The 20,047-nt window shown below is 47.0% G+C and overlaps 8 protein-coding genes across 8 annotated transcripts; 3 read left to right on the top strand and 5 right to left on the bottom strand.

The window, feature by feature from the left end:
- Nucleotides 1-2: 2 nt before the first annotated feature.
- N7443_006580 (uncharacterized protein) lies at nucleotides 3-529 on the bottom strand (the record flags this gene model as incomplete). The annotated part of the gene is made up of 2 exons (XM_056886636.1): nucleotides 3-389; nucleotides 449-529. The coding sequence occupies 2 exons, from the start codon at nucleotides 527-529 to the stop codon at nucleotides 3-5; spliced, it is 468 nt and encodes a 155-aa protein (XP_056740285.1).
- Nucleotides 530-3,604: 3,075 nt separating this feature from the next.
- Nucleotides 3,605-6,396, bottom strand: N7443_006579 (DUF323 domain protein; the record flags this gene model as incomplete). The annotated part of the gene is made up of 6 exons (XM_056886635.1): nucleotides 3,605-3,677; nucleotides 3,724-3,805; nucleotides 3,864-5,018; nucleotides 5,068-5,283; nucleotides 5,332-6,011; nucleotides 6,101-6,396. 6 exons carry the CDS (start codon nucleotides 6,394-6,396, stop codon nucleotides 3,605-3,607), a joined length of 2,502 nt encoding a protein of 833 aa, XP_056740284.1.
- Nucleotides 6,397-7,260: 864 nt separating this feature from the next.
- N7443_006578 (oxidoreductase) lies at nucleotides 7,261-8,385 on the bottom strand (the record flags this gene model as incomplete). Its single annotated transcript, XM_056886634.1, is given in 5 exon segments — nucleotides 7,261-7,446; nucleotides 7,466-7,711; nucleotides 7,726-8,236; nucleotides 8,272-8,325; nucleotides 8,339-8,385. 5 exon segments carry the CDS (start codon nucleotides 8,383-8,385, stop codon nucleotides 7,261-7,263), a joined length of 1,044 nt encoding a protein of 347 aa, XP_056740283.1.
- A 758-nt stretch (nucleotides 8,386-9,143) lies between these two features.
- N7443_006577 (uncharacterized protein) lies at nucleotides 9,144-10,351 on the top strand (the record flags this gene model as incomplete). The annotated part of the gene is made up of 2 exons (XM_056886633.1): nucleotides 9,144-9,559; nucleotides 9,616-10,351. 2 exons carry the CDS (start codon nucleotides 9,144-9,146, stop codon nucleotides 10,349-10,351), a joined length of 1,152 nt encoding a protein of 383 aa, XP_056740282.1.
- Nucleotides 10,352-11,160: 809 nt separating this feature from the next.
- On the top strand, nucleotides 11,161-12,102 carry N7443_006576 (uncharacterized protein; the record flags this gene model as incomplete). The annotated part of the gene is made up of 1 exon (XM_056886632.1): nucleotides 11,161-12,102. One exon carries the CDS (start codon nucleotides 11,161-11,163, stop codon nucleotides 12,100-12,102), a length of 942 nt encoding a protein of 313 aa, XP_056740281.1.
- Nucleotides 12,103-13,811: 1,709 nt separating this feature from the next.
- Nucleotides 13,812-14,417, bottom strand: N7443_006575 (uncharacterized protein; the record flags this gene model as incomplete). Its single annotated transcript, XM_056886631.1, has 2 exons — nucleotides 13,812-14,242; nucleotides 14,300-14,417. 2 exons carry the CDS (start codon nucleotides 14,415-14,417, stop codon nucleotides 13,812-13,814), a joined length of 549 nt encoding a protein of 182 aa, XP_056740280.1.
- Nucleotides 14,418-15,964: 1,547 nt separating this feature from the next.
- On the top strand, nucleotides 15,965-17,158 carry N7443_006574 (CMGC/SRPK protein kinase; the record flags this gene model as incomplete). The annotated part of the gene is made up of 1 exon (XM_056886630.1): nucleotides 15,965-17,158. One exon carries the CDS (start codon nucleotides 15,965-15,967, stop codon nucleotides 17,156-17,158), a length of 1,194 nt encoding a protein of 397 aa, XP_056740279.1.
- Nucleotides 17,159-17,933: 775 nt separating this feature from the next.
- N7443_006573 (kinase-like domain-containing protein) lies at nucleotides 17,934-18,455 on the bottom strand (the record flags this gene model as incomplete). Its single annotated transcript, XM_056886629.1, has 2 exons — nucleotides 17,934-18,064; nucleotides 18,347-18,455. 2 exons carry the CDS (start codon nucleotides 18,453-18,455, stop codon nucleotides 17,934-17,936), a joined length of 240 nt encoding a protein of 79 aa, XP_056740278.1.
- Between the last annotated feature and the right edge of the window lie 1,592 nt (nucleotides 18,456-20,047).

Below are 20,047 nucleotides of genomic sequence, written 5' to 3'. Positions count from 1 at the left end.
ACTCATATTTCCTTCGGTTTCTCTTCCGCCGTGGTGTACATTTCCAACTCGTTTGACGAAGCCTGTCTCTCATGGCTACTCGCTGGTGTCGATGAGCGCACAGGACTAAGCCACCTCGACGGCCTCAAACGGTCTCGGAACCGGACTGGGACAGTCTGATGCTCATTCTCCGGACTTGGCTCTGGATCTTCTCCCTGGCTGACGGCGGGCAGGGCGTCATCTCGATGCTCGTCTCGTCCTTCGCTGCTTCGTGGCTCTTCTGGGACGTCAGGGTGCTGTGATGGTGTCAGAACTGATAGCTCGACTGGGTTTTGCTTGGGCGACAAGACTGACTCGGCGTCCGAGAAGCAGGCGGGCAATTCCTCCTTGCGGAAGTCCGTTGGGCTTGACTATACGCGCAATTGTGTTAATATGGTCCTCCAACCCGGTATGGCCCGGTGCAACTTACAATGTGAAGGATTCTTCCCTGCTCGCTCTTGCGTATGAATGGTGACTTGATGCACCGATAGATCTGACGGAAGCATTCCATTTTGTGTGAATATGTTGCTGAACCGTGGGTCGATTTCGGGACTTGGGGAGTTGTAAAGGGCGATATCGATGGATAGACGAGTGATGTTGGAACAATGGAACAGTTCGAAAATTTATTTCGGTCGTTCAGGACAATGAAAGGCAAAGAACACGCTTCGGCCGTGAAACAAGAAGAAGAATGCTACAAAAACGAAGGACGATGCGAAATGAGAGACTGGAGATGAAACTGGCGACAACGGCGAAAAGAAAGGCAAGAAGAAAGCAGGCGCTATGCCATGGGGCTGTTGGAAAGAAGCTTGGAAGTGAAACTGCGGCCACGCCACGGTACATATAGAGGGCGTGTTAGGCCAAGTGCCTGCAGTATGCACATCCATACTAAGCACGGTTTGTCAGGGACTGATCATCCCCGCCTCTGCAAGTGGAATAGGCCCTGTGGCATGGGCCAGGGCCCGACGGGACTCGACACGGTCTCCCTTTCGTGGGTCTGTGACACATTCCATCTCCCCTGTGGCTACCGGCTAGCTTCTCCTTCTACGTGAAATAGATCAAAGAGCCGGTTACCCGGAGCCTATGGCTTTTGGCCTTGTGCTTTGTACCTGTTTTGGCATTCATGCAGGTACCATCGCCTGTACGGCGGTACGGAGTACGGCCACGGTCCCTTGAATCTCCGAGCGTCCCCAGCAGATCTTCGATACTATCTCCAGTATGTCCCACAGGGTCATCATGACCTGCAGGCTGCAGGGAAGATATTGCACGAAACCCGTGCATGGGAGGCACTCGGAGAGAGTGGAGCGTCTGCCGAAACGGGCAACAGGGAGAGAAGGCCGATTCGTGCCTCGTGCCCCAGAAACGCCATACTTCATTCCTGTCCCTTTCCGTCGATTAATCTCGTTATTTTGCCCTCAAGGTTCCTGTCTGCAGGGTATTTCGATCCGAACGGTGCCGAGACACGCGCCGTTTGCCCGGTCGGCTATGGGCCTGAAAGGAGACTGCGAATGCCGCTGAGAGGCGAGTACCCTTGACAAGAGTCGACTTTCTTTGGACGGGAATGGTAGCTCTGACTTTGTATACATCACAAAACTCAATCCAATCTCGATTTCAGCTCATTATTGCCTGTCTTTCCATGGTTGGCGTGGGTAAGGGCAAAGTCAATGCCTATCGTGAATGCACGGTTGATCTCAAATCGCTTGAGTCACTGTCGATCAATCATGCATTCGTCACTGGCAGGGATGATCGGAAATCTAATGCCGGCCGGGCTTCGACTTCAAGCTTTGTTTACACTTCGGTATACTAGCTCCGACGAACCGACTCTTTCATGCCATGAACGCCTGCTTGGCCGCCCACCGCAGGACCTCGTAATTACTTCATCTCGATTCATTACTCCCACCCAGCGGAGCCCATTATTCCTACAGAAGGGGACACTACCTAGCCTCCCACACATTGACTCTTGTGGACACAAGTGGACCAGAATCCCTAGCCCAGCATCGCCACACGAACATCATGAAAATCATGAAAATCAGCGCAAATAATGAGAGTAAAAAACATATGAAATCGTATTCCTTGCGGCCATAAACCTTGACAAGGTTCGTGTATTTTTCTTTTGCGTCTCCCTTGCGTCGGAGCAATGCCGAACCCAACACCTCACAAGGGCTTACGGGCGGCCCAGTCGCGCAAGCTTAACACAGTCACGCATTCCAAAACCTGCATAGAAAAGAATCAACCTTTTTCTGAAACGAAATCAACCGAGCTATACAGAATACTTACCTACGTAGATATCCCCTAGCCTTTTTCAAATATCAGGCAATCGACATCTTATGCCGGCACACAATAAAGCTTTCAATCGGAAGAATTGGATACAGGGATATCGACATCCACATCTTCGTCATCAGGAGACCAACTGCCAAGTTAGTAACAAACCTAAACTCCTATCAAGTCCGATAATTCGTCTTTGATAGCTTCAAAGTTTCTTTCCATCGATCTCCCGGCTCTATCGACCTCGCGGCTGCTAGGCAACTCAGTCGCCGTGCTCACAGTTCCCAACTCGTTCAGCAAAAAAGTTTTCCGGGGCCACTGGTATGCAGTAGAGCGGTTACGCAGGGACCCCTAGCACATGAGATATGCTGGACCCGCTAAGCCGAGATATTTGTCCCGACACCCTGGTTCGCGCTGCTGCATTCTTGGCCTTCATTCCTCGAAAGTTCCACCTCGTCTCATAGGGGTTGCCGCTTTTGGTCTTTCCTTGCACGGCTGTGCCCATTCTTAGAGTTCTGATTGGGGTCTGGATGGGCAGATTGCAGTGATGAGGGGGTTTCTGAGGATAACCTCTGGGTGTAGTTGACAAAGGGTTCCTATCTTGTTTCCCTTTGCTTCGGGATTTTATATTGGTAATGATGCTTTATCGAGCTGCTTGCTGTATGCCCAGTTCCATTATTTTAGCTATTATCAATAGGTGTACATCTGCATGATAGATTTTTGGGCTCAAACATATGTACCTGAGAATTTCTGTTTACTCTTGACTTTTCTCTTGCCCTTTCTTGCCAGGCTTTACTTACGTTCCATGCACATATGTTTGAAACAAGTCACCGGTTTACGCCCAGGTGCCTTATTTAGTCCTGGAAGTCCTATTCTTCTCGTCAGGCGCGCAACCTATCCCGCTTAACACGTCAGAGCTAACCTTGGCCAAGTGCCTCCCGCGCTTGATTGTTATCAATATCTAAACGCCTGTTTAGGCGATGCGCCGGTCCATCTGCTCCGTAACTTCACGACTCAACACATCGTGTTTCTTCTTTAAAATACCCTGAGCCCTCTCCACGCTCTTCTTTTATTGTTCGGGGGTGGGGGTCTGTCAGATGGAGCGGACCGCTGCCTGGGCCGCTTCTGTGATACGTCGCAAGTCTTTGACGAAACCCCCGTTTGAGTGATTATGGGCTCATTGGTTGTCGGTGGAATAGTCGTGTAATGGATTCCTCAGATATAAGGGAAAGTATTATATGAAAGTTGGAGGAGAATAGGTAGGTTGGGATTGAAAGGGACAATCGGGTTGCCCTCAAGCGATAAGTCATTGAACTGGAGCTATTTACACTGAAACATCCTTAACCATACGAGCGCCCGCCCACGCGTACAAATAGTTACGTTGGTACCAATTCACGCTATATTGTTAGTCGGATTCTTTGGGTGGGTTTATAGGTGACTTACAACGAAGATCGTCCAGCAATGCGGGGGAAAGTTGCCCATGATCCACCAAGGATGATGTTATGCTTCCCATCGAAGAAGTCCGCTATACCTCAGTCAGCAATTAGAAGCCAACCTCTCAATAGTGTATCGGGAGAACCCACAAGTATAGCCTGGGTAAATTTCCATGGCTTCGAAGCCCTCGTGAGGCAAAAGAGGGGAGCTAGTCCACTCCCAAACACCACCCATATCACCCTGGCCAGCAAGCTTGTCGCCATTAGGGGTGACTGGAACTGGATGCCAGTTCTTGAAGCCAATATTCGAACCTTCAAGATCCCGGAATAAAGATGGCGCATCATGGTTAACTCCGTTGGAGAAAGAACTGCCAGCACCGTTGCTCATCTGTGGCATGCGCTGCTCAGTGGCATTGAGACCATTGGAGGTGCCATTAGATGTTCCAGCTCGAAGCTTATCCGAATATGCGTAGATGCTTTTGGCCTCCTCGAATGTAGGGATACGGCAGCCCTTCCATTTGGCATATTTCTCAACTTCATCATATGACGACATCAACGGCCAGTCCTGCGCAAGGTCGAGAGGAACAGGCCCGAACACAGTGCGAACTGCAAAGTTGCTCATAAAATCCTCGGTTGCGTTGGAGCTTGACCGGGTGACACCATTGGTAATGGGGTAATTATTATCTTCGCAGACGAGCTTCCACGAGGCGGGATATTCCCTGATACCATTGACCTGCAAGTACTTGGCGTATTCTCCATTTGTGATCGGCCGAGCTTGAGCTTCGAACGCATGCACAGAAATAGTTCTCTGGGGCTTTTCATTATCCCAGCCGAAGGATTCCTTGGGCATGGCTTTGTCGTTAGGATCGTCCAGGCCGACCTCCAACGTCTGCTGCGGGATGTGGAACCAGGAGTTGGGCTTCTTGTTCTTCTTTGCCATCCAAGACATGTGTGCGAAGTCGGGTGGGTCGGCTCCAATAGGCGGGAGGGTTCTGTCACTCTGCAGCAGCATGTAGAGGAAGGTCTCTAGATGCATTGCCTCGTGCTCAAACCCGATCCAGAGAGCTTCTCCGACAATTCGGTCTTTCATAGCCGATCCATTCTCGAGAAAAGATCGGGCTCTGCCTCTGACTCGCTCTTGATAATCAAGAATCTCGTCTAGAGGTGGCCATTCATCGGGTATCTCGCTATGGGCATGACATTGTTCCGGGTTCTCAACATCGGGGTCAATGCCGCGCTCAAAAATCTGCTGGTAGTATTTTGGCTCGGTTGGCTTTCCGCGCGAAGCTCGAGTCATATGAATATCTACTCCTGTTAGTATAAGGCATTATTTCGGGAGCATGAACAGACATACCAAAGAATGTTGGGATGTGGCCGAGGTAGAAGATCAATGCATTTCGCAGCTTGATAGGCTTCGAAAGAAGATCTTCACGAGGAATCATGGTCTTGGTCACAATATCCCATGCAGTCCAGAGCGACTGAAAGTCTTCAAGTCTTGGGACTGGCTGAGCTGCGTACCGCGAAGGTTGAGTGGGGTGCTCAAGTGTGGCAGGTGACAGCATGTGAATGTCTAAAGTAACGTTAGAATAATGTCAACCTGGAGAATCAGACAACATACGATAGTCATCGGTAGAATTGCCGAATTCAATCTGGGGGATCAATCTTGCGCGACGGCATAGCTCATCTCGATCATCACGACCATATTTCCATGCTTCCTCGAAGATGAGTTTCTCTCCTTTGGGAATCGTGACGTCGTTAATGGTAACATTCACCTTCGGCACGTAGAATGCTTGGTGGCGGCCCTCGAAGGAGTCATAACCAGTCAAGATTTCCCACTCGGCCGGCTTGAACGCTTCAAACCCGAGAACGGCATTTGCATGAGCCAACCCGTTTTCATAGAATTGGCGGGTGATGCCCTTGGAGTCATTATAGGCTTGAAAGACCTTTTCCGGAGTCTTACAAGCGTCTAGTCCGATAAGTAGGAAGTCAGACGGTTTCAATGCTTTAGCAAAGCCGCCAAGGAAATCCGCAGCCTCAGAGCGACTGAAGTTTCCCATAGAGGATCCCATTGATAAAACAACCGTCGGTCTTGTGCGATTTTCAGGTCTCTTCAACCAATCCAGAGCGTCGTCGTATGTGCCATGAAGGCCGTGAAGGCCGACATAATCGAAGTTCTCGGGGGATATCTCAGCAAATGTCCGCTGCAGTTCGATCAGAGAGAGGTCGAGAGCGTAGTAGTCAACCTTCTTCCCCGTCCGTTCAAATTCCCGCAGGAGAATATCGACCTTGCGTAGATTTCTAGGAAATGTTAGAAGCTGTAAGAGACACGGTGATCCATTATGGAGTAGTCCTCTAAGCTACGGATCCGGAGTGCAAGGACAACAGACCCACTACCAAGCTCAACCAGCTGCGCATTCTCTGGAATTCGTTCCACGATCCTCCTTGCATGTTTATTCAAGACATCGATCTCAGCGTTGGTGAGGTAATATTCGTCCAAGAAGGTGATCTTCTCGAACAGTTTCAGGCCCTTGGCGTCGTAGAGCAAGAGCGTGGGAAAGGAGCGTCCCTTCCCCTTTGGCGGATCGATATTTTTGAACAGATCATCGACGAGGCTGAACTTCATGTCATCCTGGTGAATGTTAACAATGCCAACCGCATCGTTGAGTATTGCCGTTGGAGACATCTTGCAGATACTGGCAAGCACTACACAGGAAGGACCGTAACAGCTGCAAAAGATGTTGAATGCACTAGGTGCGAAGGTGCCCGAGTTGGAAATAAAGCGGAAGGCTCGGAGAACAAACTTTCGATCGAATGATTCCCATTTAAGTCAACCTTGAACCTCAGGATGGCTGGAGTCAACTCAATGACGAACGATCGCGGCGCAGGAGTGGGTCCAGGGTAAGCTTTGCAGCTGAACAACCAGTAATTTCCGAGAGAAAAGCTACACTAGCGTTGCAAACAATGTAAATGAGCCAAAATGAAGACTAATCTCGAAGCTACGCAGGGCTTGATGACCGATCAAACCCAGACGGGCTCCCTGACCCGGTTTTGAGCCGTTGATCATGTTTGCATCCAGGAACCCCGCAAGTCTAGATCGTGTGGCATGGTTCTAATTGATGAGATTGGACAATCGTAGGTTGAGTCATCCGTGAAATCCCGTCTGACGTCGAATAATACCACCCTATATGCATTGTAGCCTGTTGTGGCAATCGCAATGTGGGGGAGCTTTACGGACGTGAGGTCATAGCGCTGTTGCCCCGTTTGCATGTTTGCACACTTTGCTTGACCCATGCTATTTACCATGTTTGCCGTGTTTGCCATGTTTGTCCTCTTCGCTATTTTTACCCTACAGCCGACCGAGAAGACAATTCGAATGGGCTGATTTCTTCAGTTCTTTTCTCAACAGCTTTTTGGACAATGCTGACCGAACGTGAGGAAAGAGGGACCGGCTTTTCCTTCAAGTTTTATAATAAACGATGGGAGATTCCTGGTGCAAATTGTCGATGAACTTCTCTCTCCATTGCTTTACTTTTCTATGTGATTTCAATCATATATATATAGACAGTTGCACCAACCGATGCATCATAAACAATATGCTGTCCTCACTGACAGATATAAATGAATAATCCCGGAGCGTAGTGACATCGTCCTCAAAATTAGGACCGATATCTGATTTAGACGTTTCCCCGTCACTAGAGTCATTCCGGAGCTCTGAACTTGATATGTCGTCGGCCTATAGGTTGAGGCCGTACGAGGTTCTTAAGTATTCCTTGCCGATCAAAAAAGCTCTTAAGGGAAAGCAACTCTGCAGTAGATGGCTTCGTTTGGCGGATATAATCGAATGATATTTGCCACGTTACTAGAATTAAGTTCTTCGCTTCCCAGTTCCGGTAGGCGTAACCGACCTCTGTTCTCAGCAGCTTTGCCACCTCCCGATCACTCTTTTGGAAATCGCTTATTGTGCTACCAAATAGCGAGGCGCTCGATTTCGAATATAGCTAGCTGCGTATACGATTGCTAGCGGTATAGACTCTAACGCGTCCATCGGCTTCACTTCAATAACATCCTTATGGTCGATCATTCTTAATGCAATATCTCTGCTTCGACTCGTGATAATGGTAGATCCACGCCGGCTTCTAGGAACGTATTCTAGTAGTGGTTTGGTCGAGGCATTCGTTAGACCTTTCTTCGTATCGTTCTTTCCCACTACCGAAAACGAGCAAAGGAACTCGTTATCGACGTTATCGAGGACACAAACCCATTTTTCTTTCCTCCCATCCCAGATCCAATTCTCGACTGGTTGAAATATGTTGACTCTGGGATCTCGACGCCCGGGGTGTGTGATTTGGTCTGCGATGTCCCGAAAATTTGTCCGATTGCTACTTGACCGTGATGAGCATTGGAGGAGCTCATGTTGGAACTCTTTGCAGGCACTGCCACAGCGTAGAAGAGGGAGATCCAGTGCCGAAAGGTCGATGCCCGCCGTTGCTAGAACGAAGTCGACAAGTGGACCAAGGACAACACTTCAGGCTTGAAGTTCTTCAAGGAGATCACGCACGCGTTTCGGATGCGAACGAAAACCTGTGACCGTTTCGTGTAGCGAGATGCTGCACTGTAAGTCGAACATTGCCAGCGCTAGCAAACCGGAGGCTAGGCCTATTGGTTCGGTCATGACTTTTGAAAACCCGTAATGAGTGGGAAACTAAGGGGAACCAGCTCGTTTCAAGATTGGAAGGGGGCCTTTATAGTTGATCGAAACCCTTCTTGATAGCTCAACAGAGAAGACCAACAAGGGCCAGGGTCTAAGCGATGCTCTGGTTCACTGGCCGCTATCCCATGATCGATGAATGTCACAAGGTCGGGGGCCAGCGGCTAGCTGTTCAGCTAGGAGGACCTCCAGGTGCGATTACTAAGTCTCACAGCCTCACAAGTGGAATTCCAGACAACTTTACCACGATCACTATAATTACCCCCTTGTACGCGCCTCCTTGCTGAGTGGTACTATTTTAAGACGAGCGTCGAAGCGCTTGTAGTCCGCGCGTTCGGGGACTTCCTGTCGAACAATTGGTACGCTTGGATAGACAGTGTGCCGCAGCCTCCGAGAAAGTGAATTTCGTGGTGCATAAATTCAGGCCTGGTCACTTCGTCACACCTACTTGATTGGAGGCGTAATGTGCGGTAGAGATGATGCAGGTTAATCACGTCACATATAGTCACGTGGAACCTGGTTGTTGATGTTCGGTCGGCAATACACGCCAATAATCTGTACACGATACGCGCCCGCTTTGATACGGCTGGAAAGCGTCTTTGGCCGCGCGCAAATAGTTGCACATATTTCTTTTATTTCTTCCATACTTCGCGCTGGCTCACCTACATATCGATCACTAACTGCTCATTATTTCGAACAATACCACCTTCTTCCATTTCTAAATGGCCGAAATTATTGGCATCAGCTCGGGTCTTGCTGGCTTGCTGGCCTTAGCCCTCGAATCGAGTCGCACCTTGTTTAGCACGGTTCAGAGTCTTCGCAACCGGGAAAAAGCTATTCGGGGTCTTCGAGAAGCGCTCCGAGATCTCGAGGATGTGCTGAGAATACTCCAGGATTCGATCCACACCTCGCCATTTCTGAACAGCGGGATAATTGAAAGACCTCTTGATAGATGCTGCAAAGCATGTACCGATTTCAATGCGCTGATTATAAAGTGTTCTGAACACTCAACAGAGGATCAGTTCAGTATCCGTGATTGGGCCAAGTTACGCTACATGGGCGAGGACGTCACAGGCTTTCAAAACATGCTTTCTGGCTACAAATCTACAATCACGATCGCCCTTGCTTATTCCAATGTGTAAGTTCATTAATACGTTAATTCTGTTTTTTTGCGACTCTTCTGACTTCGCATAGCCATCTTACCAGAACGACACAGAGTGTCATGCACGAATACAAGGAGTTAATTGAGAATACCAAATGCGATCTCGGGCTGCATTTACAATCAATCGAGGACAGGATAAAAACATTATCCTCTTCAAGGCATGCTGATGTGGGATTGGACTCCATCGATGTTCAGCGAATGAAGGAAGAGTTAGAGAGCACACAGCATGGCCTCGAGATTTGCGCTCAATTTTCCACATATATTGGGGAGACAAGGTCCATCTCTTTGCAAAAAATGACTCAGGCTTCTGGAACGTCTGAGCGAGGGCCTTCTCCTCCAGAATTTAACATCCCGTGGCTAATTCTCGCCGAAGCCTTGAGTTCTGCGGAAAGAGAAATCGTCAGCTCGAGACTGCGGCTCCTTCAATATCGTAACGCACAAGGAAGTCAGCCTTGGCTCTCAAAACACCGAGTATTGCTACCAGCGAACGAGCACACCAGCGATATCAACGAGGAGGCTGAAAGCATTAAAGAGTCTTTGAATTTTTTCGATCGGGTATCCGAAGAAACCAGCGAGGGTCGAATGAACTATTTTGAAGATGTCTCGACAGGTGATAAGAGCAAACAGGTCATTGTGACGACGCTCAAAGATTTGATCTCTGCCCGGCGGATCACCTCGGGATCTGGCTCATTGCAAGTTCTAGGACAACTTTCTGAAGACTCCTTGAACAACGTTCTTCGGAATCAAGAGGATCTTAGTGGAAAGTGAACTCAGGATTAAAGATGATTATTTTCGTGGACTTTATGCTCAATGGACAGCCAATCTAGCTTCCTTTTCTTTGTTTTAGTCCCATCTTTGTACATCTTTATACGAGGACAGTAGGGAGGGAAGGTGGGACAGATAGGTAACATGTGTATGTCAATTTCTTGTAAACTACATCATGTAAGGTTCCAGTCGCGTTATGTAAAATATGGGTTTGTGCCTGGGTAGCTTGACATCCAACTCCTACATTTCCATTGAATTAATAACGACTGTCGTCGTTTGTCTCCAGACTTGGCAGACACTCTAATACCGCATACATTGAAACTTGGTCGCCTATCATTTCGCGGCAGGAGCAAGCACATTAAACCAAAACCGAGACTGAATGGTACTGTTAATTCAACAGAGCCTACTAATAGGGAATGACTCCATCTGTTTACGGGGTGATCTATTCGCCTGACCGATCGGTTCTGATGAAGCCCTCAGGAGCATGAGGATCATGTGCCATTGTTATCATCATGAACAAAGAGCTCATTGTTTTCTCAGTGCCTGACTTGTTTGACAACAATGTTCAATAGGAGCAAGGGATAACTTGCTCTAAACCTTTCTACTTCCTTGCTTGTCAAGGGTCTCCTGAAACACACAACGAATACCCGTGGAAAACGGTCGAGTCGAGAACAAAGAGCTTTCTTTCCAGATTTCTGAATGTGTAGACATAAAAATCCTTCAACATTTCGTTGGAGGTTCATCTTTCTATCAATACATGAACTTATACGACTTTCCATTCCCCCTAGTCCATTTTTCAGAATATCACTATCATGCCTTTCAATATTACTATCACATCCTTCAATCCATTCCGCCTGTTCAGGCGTACAAACCACAAAGAAATTGAGCTCAAAGACAACTGGGCTTTTCGGAAGCTGCAAAGCGAGAATGTTAAACTTCACAGAGTTTTGAAGGAAGCCAACAACACTCTTGTGGAACAAGAGAAGCTACTTGCAGAGTACGATTGTCTTCTTGCACATTTTCAAGCTCGGGAAATCGATCTGAAAGTTAGGCCATTTCGCACTGACCATTCTATCCCAATGCCCCTTAACTCATTCAGCCTCAAATTTACTTTAGAATCATGCTGGATTGAAAGCCACTGGTTCTGTATGAACCATGATATCCTGTGCCTCTATGAAGGAGAAGTTCATTGGAAACATGGAAACCCCGGCTTGGCATTTGATCATGTCGCCGATTCCATCACGACCAGCTCATTCCATCACGATCTATACCTTGCCAGCTGCCAGAAACTGCGCTGCCAGGTCTTTATTGCCGCCCTCTTGCATACTTTTAAAAGATACGAAGAGTCCAACCGGCTGATTGATAATATCCTGAAACTTATCGCTACTGGTCATATGGAAGCTGGTCAGCGTGACGGCTTGTTCAACAAGCCAACCTCCAAGGACATTTATGGCATTGCCCACTATGTTCAAGGAAAGAATCTGAAGGAGCTTGGCATAATTTCTGAAGCTTACCTTTCGTTTTCACGAGCACTGGAAGTTCCTCACTACCATGATAAGGCGCGGAACTTCCAGGAACAACTCATCGTGTATGAAACCGGTAAGGTTGCAGATGCTTGCTCCGATAGGGCATCCAGTAGGGCCTCTTTTCGTACTATCTACAGCCAACAAGGATTTGCAAGCTCCAAATCTGGCTTCGGCTCCATCTCTAACCAAGTTGACGATTATAATCGTTTCAACGATACAAATTGGTAATTGTATAGTGGCGGCCGTTATCGCCTTCCATATCAGAGACATGAGAGATGCTCTTTCAAACCCCAATCACATGATATGGCTCACTAAATATGGTTAGTCCCGTACTTGAAAAAGGGGTTTCCATGTCGAATCGTACGAACCCAAACAGTTAATATGCTGCATAAGCTGTATTTTCTTGTATCGTTACAGTACAGCTAAGAAAATGCACACTGCCCTTGTCCCGGAACACGCTATATCTATTACGGTTACTCTGCCCCTGAACACCTTTCTTAGCAGTATTGCAGTACAGTTATAAACAACAGCTTCAAAATAGCTTCTGTACTAGACTCATAAGATCCCTAGGGTTTATAGAGTATCCATCCTGGAAACAAGTCAAACAGACGGGGTGCCTGTTCGTTTGGAGACGTGGCAGAAATTCAAATCCCCATTCTGCCAACTAATTGCCCTCTGGAGTGGCCACTGCAAATGAGCGAGTTGCATAGAATAGAAACAGCACTAATAGTCACTTTTTCCTTGCTTCTTGTGACAGGCTTGGCCTTTTGATAGAGAACTGACATTTGCTGACTTAACTGGCCATCATGCTGATATTGGTTCCGTTAGAGCCTTGAGACGAGGACGATGACTGCTAATTCGTATCCTAACGACCGCAATTTTCAGCTGCACGACCCTAGACCTAATGACTAAGATTCGCAACGTTTCTTCCTCCTCTAGCCGGCCTCAAGGATACTACGATCGTACGTCTGCCGCAAGCTGTGGGCTTGACCCTTCTCCCGAACTACAATATTGATGCTTACAATGAGTGACTACTTGTTATAGTGCCATATCAGTTCATGAGACCACTCTTTATACTTGCACGCCCCTAAAACAGTTATCATGGGTGTTGATCAGCCATGATAAACGAATGAAACAAAGATACGCTTTCGGAGCAACTGATCAAAAGTGCAACGCTCACCGCTGCGGTAGTGGGTTCCGTCCCGCGCATCCAAAAAAAAACATAGCCTCATTGACCGCTTTTACTCTGTTGACTGCCGAGAAAATGCGTCCTACACGATTGAGGCTGCTGGTTGGCGGTCCGGTGATGAGGACAGTTCTAAGACTGCGATGTTAGGACCGACAGGGCTGTGAGTTAAACCGGCTGCTGCGCTATCCCTATCCTCGGCTTCAAAGGCGTAAAATGTCTTAGGTTCAAGTCAGCGGATGAAGAGGCCAAGAACGACCAGAATTCAATATTGATTGGGACTGTCTCACCAGTCCTGGATGCGAATGTAACATCCGAAGATCATGTCCAATAATGGTATGAAGTAGTTTGCGTGTCTCAATATGCCAAAATTCAACCAAATCCAACCCAAAGGCTAATATATATGGAAATGACACCGAGATAGATGTTGGTTTGCCCTCCCAAGATATTTTCCAATCGGGTCGTTCTAGCCATCCATTCCGGTTCACGAAGATAGAAAACTCGTTGTAGCAAAGAAGAAATCTGCCATTCATTCTCTCAATGTGTAACGGTCGGAGATGTTCATTCTGTGAAATGAAATCCAGAGAAGTGTCCACCGGGTCAAGAAGAGGGTAAATATCTGTAGTTTCCAGATTGATGATTTCAAACCCCTTGGCGCTGCCGATGCATAGAGTTGACCGCAGGAAGTGTATAGACCAGCATTCAGCTAGCACGCGAAATGACTTGGAATAATCATTAAACTTCTTTCTGGTCAGGGAGTTGCATCACTCACCTTGAACAATCTGAGTGTCTTCTCATACCTGCTACCCATACCATTGCTATCCAAGATACCCACGGCCTCGAAAATCTTAATATTAGTTGATGAAGCAGTTGTGTTGACAGAGCACACAAGAGGGCGTCCCAGGCTGATCCCAATCTTGAAGAAGTCCACATAATCCTCGACCTTCTTTGGTTCGCAAAACACAAGATCCTGGTCTTCAGTAGCATTCAGGACTTCGATTGGATAAAATTCAAGGTTCCCATTCGAAAGAACCATGAATAGGTGAGATTCTTCCAGAATATCAATCTGAGTAACATCGACGGTCTGAATAACCAGTTGCGGTTCGATGTGATCCTCGCTACGCCATTGGTTAATCAAGTAAATCCCATCGTCCGTGCCAATCACCAGGTCCCTATCAGCATCTGTAGCTTGATTAGTCAACATATTGCAGACCTTAAAAAAAAAGAGAGCAGGTGTACTGATCGGTAGAAGACAATTCACCCGATTAGTTTCTGTGAAGAAACTTCTGCCCAAAATAGTGTTGCGGTAGAAGTCAAGATTGTGCTTCGTTTGTTTACTGTGACTTTCTTCAACCATCTTGGTAAACCTTTCGCTTTAACGTCCGTAAAATTGAAATCAGATACCCAGAAGAAAACTGACTGATGAAAAAGGAAATCCTCACGTATGGCTGAGCGACCCGTTCCTTATAGGCGCTTATGCGTTAGCGCAAGAGGGCCAAAAGTACAGCGATTTCGTCATAACGTCTATCTTGATCTATTGGCATTTAATAACTCATAGTATTTCTGAGCACATGTCGTTTTACAATACAACATCATGCGTTACCCATCCTCCTCTTGTCATTTTGACCCACATTGCTGACAAGACCAATAAAAACAAAAACAACATGGACTGAGAAGCCGCCATTTAAGATAATTTATCGCTGTTTGGAGAAAGGCGCCGCTGATTTTGGATTCATCATGTACAGATAGCAAGTAGAAGATACTCATCAATACAGTCTTTATACAACCCGTTCGTTTACAGTGGTGGCCTTGGAGCATAAGTGGTTGACAAAATAGGATCAGAAATCCGTCTATGTGGCCTGTTTGCAGGATCAACGTTCTGACTGGAAGGCTCCGGTCCTGCAGGCTTGCAGTTCTAGACTCTTGTACTTTCATAACGGTATTATACAAAGCCCGGTATTAGTACGAGGTAGTTACAGAGCTGAACAATCAGGTGCTTTTAGATCAGGGTTTACGAGTCATGGGACTAGGGTTTGAAGGAGCATCTTTCATACTTCTGACATGGAAGGCGATAACGGTCACTACTGTACTAGGTTCTACCATGCCCAGCGCGTGAAGCGAATCCCGCAAAATCCAATCTTTCCATTGTCTAGACTTTTAGTTTCGCTTTATTAGTATATGGGATTTTTGGGGGGTAGGTTTTTATTTGTCTGAATAAGCTGAGTGGCATTGGGACGGTCTTGCCGGCGCAAAATGACCTAATTTTGGGATGGATTTACTGAGCTCGGGAATGCGCAAGGAGACAGCCGTGACGCTTCCGATGAGGTTCTAGAAACGACAGAGAAGGCTGTGTTTAAGCCTTGGTCACGCTCTTGCACCAGTCAAAATTACAGAAAATGACTTTGTGGGATTCAATTGAAATGATTTTATTTTCCATGTGTGTGTTAGCACGTAGTAGCTTGAGTCTTAGTAGCTGCCTAACGATCAAGTGATAGACCAATTTCCATTTCCATCTCGTATAATGGAGTTTTATCAAGAAGACTCATTGGTCACCTGGAAGAAGAAGTGACAATAATACTCTATGACTGTGATTCATCATAGCCTGTATCAGGTAGTAATTCTTTGACGCCCGAACAAAGGCCGTCCGAAATCGTCATCCAACATCATTGGTTGTTCCATCTGCCCAAATAACAGTTCGATGCAGGCCCGACAAAGGGGGAAAGTTTTTGCCACAGACACCCCTTTCTTTCAAGCACAGATTTTGTCATTTTGCAGAGGCATTCAGATAAATGGCGTCTGTGCCTCACCGTGGCTGAGCACTTTACTCGTTCAATCCCCTCCCTCTGCTGGAATACGCGCCAGACACCTTACTCTCTATCTACTGCATACTCTCAAAGCATCAGGATGAGTGACGAACATGTTTTTCCCAGCGATGGCAATCATTATATTGCCAATGAGACCGTTCGAGGCTCGCCAGCTGAAAGAAAACCACCCGACTATGAACATGACGTCGAATACGTCGATTACTCGCTCGAGTGGCCAGTCAAGCCGCGCATCGACCCAGTTGTGGAAGAAGTTCGAAAGAAAGTCAAGAAGTTCCACGACGATTTGAAGGAAATGCGTATTCGTCGTGATGAGCTCCTCCGGAAGGCGGCTTCCACGCGGATCCCTTCGCCGCTGCCCGACCTTCTCGACCGACTGAAGGCGAATGAGATCTCCACAATACTCTCAACCGTCCTCAGCTGTCTCGCCACATCAAACTTCTACCTTGGTATAAGAGAAGCAAGGAAGGCTTTGGAGTTTGCCCAAAAGCTGGACCACAAAAAGCTTATCGCGCGATGCTACTACTGGATGGGTAGAATCGAGTTCCAGCGAGGTAATATTTCTGTAGCTCATGAGTTTTTCAAAGATGCAATGCCTTGTATTGAGGATGATGAGTGCGCAGAAGGCGACTTTGTGGAATTCTGGTTCAAATGCACCAGGCCCGGAATCAGTGAGGAATATCGAAAACGCGCTGTGGATAATCATGGCCGCCGGGTGATTAACAAACACGGCGCGACGAAGCTTTCAACGGCATCTCGTTCAAGCTTACGGGTGAAGCGGAAGTATCAAGAGCCGCACGAGTTTGTCCTTAGGCCAAGGCCTGTTCAAACCTCTCGCGACCAGCAAGCGCCGACAACAGAGAGCAGTAAACAAAAAAGTCGACCGGTACCATGGTTAATTCCTGACGTTCACAATGAGCCCTACGAAATGCCATTCTACCTACGACGAAGATTTCCTGGCCTACCCGAGATAGGATGGCATCCAGATCAATCCCACGCCCCTCTTCCGCGAAACCACAAATTCACCTTCCGATGCTATCCTAAGGGATTGTCACCCCGCTACCGACCGACGAAGATATTTCGCCCGCATCCTTTGGAAATAATTTATACTGAGGAAACTTGGAGGAAGCTTCGTCAGCGTTTCAAGGGCAAAATAATCACCATGACCTGGCTGGCCAATGAGATGGATTTGTACGACAAGATCGTGCACAAGAGACTGAATGAGATGCGGAGGAAACACCTGGAATTGAGGTTTCATCAGCAAAAGCAAAAGTAGAGGACGTGATTTTATCCGTTTCTTCAATGATATGTTTGTTTCAATGAATTCTTAAATCCCCACTGGTGTTCGATTTGACTCTCAGGCTAGCTTCTATGCCGAGACGGAGCCCACCAAGTTGGGTGGTGCAGACTTTACCTGATATAATGAGACACATCTACCGCAATGGATATAGGAGTTGATCACAAGGAGCCTGAGCTACAGTAGTATTCGAAATCAGATTTACCTCTACACTCTTAGACTTTCATTCGCGAACCCTAGCTTGAAACACACTAGTCTAACCAGCCTGGCATATTTTAGCTAACCGCTAAGCGGAAGCTTAGTAATAAACTATATTAAGGAACTTGAATTCATACAATTGGCCGGATGGTGTAGTTGGTTATCACGTGTCGTTAACACCGACAAGGTCCTGGGATCGAACCCCAGTCTGGTCAATCTTTTTGCTCTTGCAGAATGCTTCTACCTTGTAAATCCTTGTATATACTAGAATAACCACTAGAACAACCAACTAACGAAAGTGCTTTTCACCCCAGGCTGAACGTCGAATCCCTTGTTGACTATAAATCTGATTATGCGGATCTTAATCAGTTGAGTAATGATTATTGGATCGTAAGTCCTCGCCGCTAGGCGGAAGACTGGTCCATCCACTCGGGTATTGAAGCTCAATACACATATTGGATAGCTCAGCTATGGAAGCTTCTATTTGCTGATCGCCTTTTGCCAAGACTCGGGGATCGAGAGAAGTGATGATCATCTTCTACTTCTCAACGAGGCGCTACCAGTGAATATGACCCAGACCAATGTCCAGATTATGAGAAATATTGCGGTCCATTAGACGGCGGTTAATATCATCAAGCTTACTGATAGCGATTTTCTTCTCTGAAGGTGAAACTTGGGGGACCATCTCTGGTCTATAGAAGTTGAGGACTGGGCTTTGCCACAATTCAAAATAAATTGTACGTAGACTTTCTGTTGCTTCGTGATGTGCCAGTCTGTGGTACTGATGTAGTTCTGGTTCAACGCTCTGCATACTATTAGCTTCGCCGCCTACTTCGAGTTTCCTCTATAATTGACCTCTTATCCGCCAATCCCTTCTGCGAGACTCAAAATCCTTTGGAGCTCTAGCCAATTGTTAGTGCATCGCTCTATTTTGATGTTGAGCTAAGGGGATTGATGCCTTGAACTTACTTCTAATAGCGTCTTTCGCGTTCGCCTTGTCTTCAGCGTGCTGAAACTTGTCCGGATCAAGAGCCGCTGTAAGTTGACAGAAGTCAATGGACTCCACATTCGGGGACATTTTATGAAGTTAAGTGATTTGATATGTTCGTTGCTCGAAGTTCGGTAGGATCTGCTTTGTAGCGGTATTCGACTCATTTATAAGATGGGCACCCTGGCTTTGCTTGCCAAACCACGGTTTTTCCACACCACGGTTTTTCCACACCACGGATTTGCCACACCACGGTTTTTCCAAGATCATTGGTTTTCCAGACCGTTATGTTTCAGAATGGGTTGAACTCACGGAACAGAGAGAGTTCAGGCTTAAAGGCTAAAACGTCTAGAGTTGACATTCGTTTACTGTAACCGATCAATGCCTTGACTAACATCGCCAATCTTGCAATTGCGTTTACAAGAATTTTTAGAAAGAGGATATCGACGCGGCCGCCTCGGAGAATTATCTTGCATAAGCATGTGCGGCTGAGGTCACGAACTCTGTATATTAAGCTAGGCCGACCGCCCTGGACTAGTGGCGACGAATTTGATGTCTAGTCACAAAACGGCTTCAAAATAGGCTACCTAGGCATGATGCAATCCCACGTCAACCTAGGGCGTCAAGAGTATGAGTACCAAGGTTTAAGACGGGACCGACTGGCGAAGTCGAAGATTCAATTAGCTACCTCGTAGGATGCTTCAACCATTTGCCTCGTAATGATACCAGCTGTTGTTAGCTTGTGGCAATTGGGCCTAGAGCTTCGTTTTCAATAAACTCCACTTGTTGGCAGCAGGGTCAAAGGACGGTAAGACTATCGCCTTAGTAGTGGTGTCCGGTTCCAAGCAAGATTTGAACTTAGTCGTGCCATGAAAGATAATACACTTCCCGCGTTCACACTGCGTGAGCGCCTCATTAGCATTGAGGGTTTTCAGAATAAGTGTATCGTCCACTTTCGCAAACCAGCGCTTCTCAATCTTCTTAATCAAATCTGGTAGCTGATGAAATCCTGCTCGACGCAGACAAAAAACTTCTTTAGTCGTGACATCGAAGAAAAGAACACCGTCAAGGCTCTCGAGATAAGGTTTATAACTGGCGTAAAAATTGTCGGCATTTATGTGAATTTTGAAACAGCAAGCCTCAGGCGACTGCCACTCAAGATTCGCGATATCAGGCTCGATGTATTGGCGTTCGACATCGGACTGTATGGGTTGGATTTGGACGGAGGGCTAAGGTATCGTCGGCTCAGGCACCTCACATCTGCGGGTCACTTAAGTTTGGCTATGAGGTTGAGACATGATTGCGTCTGGTACATTCGTGCATATCACCTGAGTTTGACTGTATGGCTAAGTTATATTCGGCTCAGGTACAAAAGCTTGGGGGCCCTGGCTGAGGCCATGACTTGCTGACTGCTCAGCAAAATTTGGCGAGATTGTCATTCCTTGTCTCGGTTCATCACTTATGCAGTTCCCTTCCTCTAGCGCTTGTTACATATCTTGATCCTCACTAAATTCGGGAAAAAATGATTTGAAAAGATCTCGTTTGACAGCAAACGATGTCATATTTTCACAAGCGGGCTCATCATTCGAATAGACATTATGAAGGAATAAGTACCTTTGATCAGAAAAAAACGTCTGCGTGTTTGTCATACCGCAGCGTTCCTCGAGAGACCAGTCTTCGAT

Source organism: Penicillium atrosanguineum (genome assembly GCF_028827265.1).
Source record: "Penicillium atrosanguineum strain IBT 20685 chromosome Unknown utg000005l_segment0_segment0, whole genome shotgun sequence".
Lineage (NCBI taxonomy): Eukaryota > Fungi > Ascomycota > Eurotiomycetes > Eurotiales > Aspergillaceae > Penicillium > Penicillium atrosanguineum.
The sequence above is the reverse complement of the archived record's forward strand: the minus strand, read 5'-3'. Positions and strand labels throughout refer to the sequence as shown.